The sequence below is a fragment of the Solanum pennellii genome, chromosome 11 (assembly GCF_001406875.1).
Source record: "Solanum pennellii chromosome 11, SPENNV200".
NCBI lineage: Eukaryota > Viridiplantae > Streptophyta > Magnoliopsida > Solanales > Solanaceae > Solanum > Solanum pennellii.
The window spans coordinates 24828734-24835526 of NC_028647.1; the positions used below are offsets into that span (position 1 = coordinate 24828734).

Consider the following 6793-nt stretch of genomic DNA (forward strand, 5'->3'; position numbering starts at 1 on the left):
GCAAGGGTAAAATTGATACAAAATGATAAATTATTCATCAATTTTTTAAAAAAATTAGAAAAGTATTGTTTGACATCTCAAAATAGTATAGTCAACAAGTAAAGATAAAGAGGGAGAAAGTATTATATAATATTGTCAACTTTGTCAGTGTAATCTAAAAATATGACTACGTGAGTGCAATATATGTATATTATGTATGGTAGGCTAGATATTTTTCGAAGTAAAACTCTTAAATACTATAGTAACACTTGATTCATAAGAAACATTTTAAGAGGGTATGTTTAAGTACACCTTCAACACATTGAAATTCAATATGAAAATACAATTCTAATAGAAAAACAAAGAAATAAAGAAGAAACAATGAATCTAACAAGCATTACAATTAGGGCGTACACCTCAGAGCCTAACCAATTGTTGTATATTTATTGGATAATTAAATGTCTTTGACTTGGAGCTGTATGATTTCTTTGCCAACAGAATATTTGCTACTTCAGTAGGATGAAAAGCATCCCAAAATATATATTTGGAACGATCTTCACATGGCTGTTGAAGAGGAAGACATGTTATCTGTCCATTGTTCCTTCCCACTCCACAACAACCCTTATCGACCACTTCAAAACCTATATTCAACAGATATATTCAATTACTTTTGGTTTTTCATGTTTAAAATGATTAAAGATTGAAATAGAGAATATATTTACCATAAGTTTTTGCATTGAGAACAAGATCTTTACTGCTTTCAAATGAATCCAAGAACACAAACTTTGCTCCAGGCAAAACCTTATTGAAACGAATAACAACCCTTTTGAGTCCAGAATTAAAGAGTTGAATGGCGTCGTTGATCTCTTCATTGCATCTGCTTCCATTGCCATCATATCTTGCTAGCTGATAAGGTATGCATCCTATTTGCCCTATTGCTGTCACAATTACTTTTCGACCTCCTAAATTGTATAATTCCTAAACACATCAAAATATAAGGCACATTACCTACATCAAAAATGATCTTTAGCGGCAATCAATGCCCTTTGATATGTCCCTAAAGGCTAAAATCTTTAACAATATTGGATCTAATGACGCTTAACTAATGCTAGTAAAGACTTTAGCATTCTTTGTTTATGTATCTATTTATTGCCGCTAAAAGTTGTTTTTGTTGTAGTATTTACATGCCTTTTATGTCACCTTGTTTTGTATTTATTATATCTTATAAGAATTGCATGTTCTATATAGAGAATTGGTTTAACTTACATTACTAGAAATAATTAATGAAAAATTTGACATACGCATGATGGAAAACAAAATTGCCACTGAAATACTGGGAAACTTCCTAATAGTTGGGTCGTTTGGTATGAGGGATTAAAAATAAAAATGATGGGATAAGGAAATAGTGATGAGATAAATGTTTTTTCTTTTCTTGTTTGGTTTCCATGTTTGGGATAACTTATCCCATAATTATATCAGAGCGATGAGATAAGTTATCCATATTCATGGTGGATAAGTTATCCTAGGATAGTTAACCCCAGTTTAACTTTTTCTTGGATAACTTGTTCCCAACCAAATGACGATAGTAACTAAAAAGGTGAAGTGCTTGTTCGCGTTTAGTTGAACTCACTAACCGACAATTGGTGGGAATAATCTTGAAGAAGTGCAGAAGCATATTGTTGTGGGGTATACTGTGAATGAGTTGAGTAATAATCAGTCATGAAGTAATTGTTGAGATAGTCATTGCTTCCTAATCCTGAGTACAAAATACACTTGCTCAAATATGCATTTAGTGTGGAGTTATCTCCTCTGAATAATCTTCTCAGCTCCTCAACACTTCTTCCAAAGTTTCCTACTTGTTGCTTCATTGGCATATGATCACCCTGCATTTACACCATGTACTATTATTCATTTCAAAGGATTTACAACACAATAATTTTTTACCTTGTCATTTAACATGTTAAATAGTAACAAGTAGATAAATGTGGTCTCCTTTGTTGAAATTCGCGTGATGAGATACATTCAAATTGATTTGTAATATACAAGGTAATACTCATGTGTATACTTGTTCAATTTTTATAGATTCTAGTTGAAGTCAAGTTAATAGCACATTAATTTGTGTGTTATACCTTTTTTTGTGTTTTATTTTGTGATTTATAGAAGTTAAAGTCGAACTTAATTAAAATGTAGTACTAGAAAACAATTTCAACCAAATACATGAAATATATTTTATTAAATGTATATATACCAAGTTATTTCCCGTTTCATCTCTAATTCCTGCTGCTCCTGATGCATAATTTGCTCCTCTCAACAAATTTCGACCACGAACTCTTGCATAGGGAGGAATATAATTGGGAAAGCCAAGAAGTTGAGCTATGTACATTTAGTGCATAATGATATCAATGAAATTAGCGCAATACAAACCAAAAACAAAAAACATTTAAAATAATCTGAGTAATCCTTCTGTTTAAAAAATAATGTCCTAGTTTGACTTGGAACAGAGTTTCAAAAAATAAAAAAACTTTTAAATGTTGTAGTCCTAACTTAAAGTTATATCAAATGTACCTAAATATCCTTTAATTTTGTGGTCTTACACATGTCATGTGGAAAATTGAAGTTAAAATACTGCTAAAAAAGAAAAGAGGTTATTCTTTTTTAATGAATAGAGTATACGGTTATAATCATAATTACCTAAAATGTCAACAAAAGTACGACCATTAGTGAAACGACCAGTGGCGCCTTGGGGGAAGTCAAGACCATAAGGCATGTAATTGGCCCTAGCAAGAGTAAGTATCCCATTGTTGTTGCCATTGTCAACAAGTGAGTCCCCAAAGATGAACAAACAAGGAACTTGAGGATCTTGTTGTTGTGACCAAGCCTTATTAGTTGTCAACAAGAAAAAAGATAAAAATGTCAACATTAACAATTTTCCCATTACTAAATTTATAATACACAGTAAAAAATTAAGTAGAAAGATGGAAAATATATATAGTGGTACTAGTCCTATTTATAGCTAGTGTCGATGAGTATGCATTTGCTTTCTGTTACATATTTTATGAAGTTCATGTGCCAACTGCCAAGGGAGGATGGGAATTTAATTTGAAGGTGTAAAAGTAATATACTAGTGGATGACTTTATAAAGTTGTGAATGTGTGAATATTATATACAGCGGTGACAGAAAGTGTATCTCGTGATAACTGCATTACAAACACTTTTATTTTGGGAAAACATATACTATTATTAACCTTATGGCAATGATTTTGGTGGCCCCACTGGACGCTTCTCGAACCTTAATCACATTTCACATTAGAATAGTTATCCCAGTGAAGCTTACGTAACTTCAATCTAAGTTCAAAGCTAAGTTTTTAGTACGTAAGTTTGGCAGAAGAATGTAACTTTTCATAAAATATCATGAAAATTTTGTGTTAGATGTTGGGGTTTAATATTTTTTAATGCTTCATGAAAAATGAATTTTTTATTATATTAAAGGAATTAATATATTTTAATTACTGAAGGTAAGTTTTAAAAATAAAAAAAAAAGTTTGCTATGAAAAAGATACGTATAAAGAAAAATATTAGAAAATGTGTAGGCGAGGTAACACGAAATTTATAGAAATATTTACAAGTTCAATCAGAAAAGAAAGAAAAATAAATAAAGACATCACATCCATAATAAAAGACATCACATTATAATAAATAGACAAATATATTTTTATATTGATTAAATTACATTTTGTTAGAAGTAGACTTGCTATACACAAAATGTTTCATATAAATAAAAAACTAAAATCCTAAAAAAAAAAAAACATGACTATGTTAAAAATTAACAGATACAATATATTTCTTGAACAATATATTAAAAAATTTGTATATAAAAGATTAAATATGAGTTCTAATGCAATAAAATTTAATGTAACATTTAGTCATCTTTTTACTACATCCCCTTTATTTCATTTTTACTTTTGCACTAATTTTTGTACCTCTTTGTAATAGTTAAGTACATGAATTTATTAAACATTTGAGATTACATATAAAAGTAAAAAAGTATAAACGTATTGTTTTAAAAAGATAAATGATTATCTGTCACGATCTAAATCGAGGCATGAGTGACATTTACACTTAAACTCTTTCGTGGGAGAACCAATAAATTTATCCTCAACTTACAAAATACAAACATAATTTGGAAGCTCAAAATATTATTAAATATTGTTTCTCATAACCTGAAAGTCATTACATCACGGACATCTAATCTCCAAATACTTAGTCTAAGAGTATCAAAGACACCAAAATAAATAAAATAAAGTAATTTGTGTCCGAAAACTGAGGACATCAGGTCATGACCTAGAGAATCCAACGCAAGCTCGAATGAATAACTCACCCTTGAACCTGATATGCTGAGACTAGCTAGAGCTGAAGGCGAGTCGAAGTTGCTGGTAAACTCGTTGCACTCCATTCAAGGAAAACAAAGAAAAACACAAGTAGTGATCAGTACGGGGCAACATGCATTGAGTAGGTATCATCAACCATCCCAAAATAGAAGCTAATATACAATGAATAATAGTATAAAATCAACTATAACACTTAACATGTGGCAAGAAACAAACAACATGAATCATTGATAACAACACTAAAGTAAGTACGCAATCAATCACAATATCATGCACACATATGGGGACTTGTGCCTCCACACCACACTTATTTGATAAAATGAGTTCTTTGAGATTGAGTACATTAAGTTAATTCACTTTTCCTTTAATGTTATCGTGTCAGAACGTGGCACTCCGATTAAATTATACTGTGTCGGAATGTTAAACTCCGATCCAATTATACCGTGTCGGAATGTGGCACTCACGATTTAATTATATTGTTTTGGAACGTGACATTCCGATCCAGTTATACCATGTTGGAACGTGACATTCAGATCCAATAATAAACATGACACTTCGATCCAATTATACCATGTCAGAACGTGACACTTTTGATCCAAAAATATCATTAATTTATCATTTATTATCACTACTTTTCATTCAATTAACAATATTTCATCAAACTTTCTTTATTTAGGACATCACTTTGATAGAGGAGGTTTCATATTATAAATTTCACGGTCTCAGGATTTAAGACCAATCACAAACCAGACAATCAATTACATAGAGAACTTCACAATATCACTCAATGCATATAAATCACTATTAACAATATATCTATCAAATTAGAACAAACTATGACCTACCTCCATCGAAGATCCGAAATTATGCAAAGATAATTTCCCAATGCTTTTTCTTTTTTCAATATATCCAAATATTTCTAACCTATCAAGTATATAATATTCATAAATTAACGGATTCATAAATACTCATATTACTATATATCTAATCTAAATCTATATATATATAATTTTTAATCATCTATTTCAATATATCAAAATTTAGTTCATAATGTGATAACCATCCAAAACAAGTCATATTAATCACGTGCATCGGTATTTCAGAGAGGAGAATATGAAACCTCTTGCCTATCACCATTATCTATGCACCCTTCAGTCATGTTTTTATTATTATTATTCTTATCCTAATTACTCTTAGATAATTTCAACACAATTTAATCGACCAAAAATCCGTAAGCCTATAACCCACCGAGACCAATTATCCATTATACCAATTGATGCCTCAAACATTTAGTAATCATTACTCATAATTGCAGGTAAAATGTAGCAGCAACATATAGCCTCCACGTAAAAATAATTTTCTAATATTCCTTTTTCCATCTTTCCTCATTTAATTAATATATTAATTGAAATACGACTAAAAATGAATTAAATTATATGATAATATACAAAAAAAAAAAACTCCTTTTTAGCTTCGACTACAAAAAAATTGAATCTTTGTATTCACTAGATAATACACTTATAGCAACCCATCATTTTTCTTACTATCCATTCTGCCATTACATGACACTAACTAGTATATGTAATACTATAAGCCTCTACCCAACATTCAATATGCGTAGAAAAACACTGCAGCTAGTTGAAGATATATATACCTTAAGGCACACCCATTTTCAATTTTGTTTTTGTTCCACACTCTCTACTCTTTGTTCTCCTTTTCCCCTCTTTTCTTTTCTTCTACAAATTATTCACTGCCCTAATTACTAAAAGACTAATTATAAAATTGACAAAAGTAAGCCCTTATTTTCTTTAATCACCAACTAAGTTAATTATTTAAACTATCCCTTTAATCATATCACTATAGTTACGAATAGTCCAAAATATCTATTTAGAACCTATCAAAAAGTATTTTATGAAATCAAAAGTTCTAGAACTCAAAACGACCAAACGGATCGTTACATTATCGAACAATGAAGAAAACACAATGTAATAAACCGAACCATCATTATTTAGAAAAGGAAAAATGTCGAAAGAATTGGGTCCAATATCCTGCCAAAGCGGGACAAATGCCACTAGGGCGGCAGCGCTCCAGTGGGACAAGGAGCGCCTGAGCCGGATGGTCGGGCCAGAACTTAAATGAGGCGAGTCTTAATTTTTTTCCCCAAAACATCAAAAAGAGGCGAGGATCACCCCGAAACCCTCAAAAGGCTGCTCTAGGTAAGAGTTAGTGTTTTAATAAATTTTGAAACAAATTCATCCGTTGAAAATTTTTTGAAATAACAAAATACATGAATGTGAGTTGTAACGTTCATTTGTTTTAATTCTACGCTATAAACTTTTTTGCAAGACACTTTTAAAATTATAAGTTATAGATTTTTGAAAGTTCTATTTTCATTTCAATTCATGAACCTATAATAAATATTATTT

The 6793-nt window shown here is 30.5% G+C and overlaps 1 protein-coding gene across 1 annotated transcript; it reads right to left on the reverse strand.

The window, feature by feature from the left end:
* Positions 1-237: 237 nt before the first annotated feature.
* On the reverse strand, positions 238-2961 carry LOC107002845 (GDSL esterase/lipase At1g33811). The gene is made up of 5 exons (XM_015201030.2): positions 2671-2961; positions 2228-2352; positions 1614-1862; positions 702-957; positions 238-620 (listed from the first exon to the last, which is right to left on the reverse strand). The coding sequence occupies exons 1-5, from the start codon at positions 2912-2914 to the stop codon at positions 397-399; spliced, it is 1098 nt and encodes a 365-aa protein (XP_015056516.1). The 5' UTR covers positions 2915-2961; the 3' UTR covers positions 238-396.
* Positions 2962-6793: the final 3832 nt, after the last annotated feature.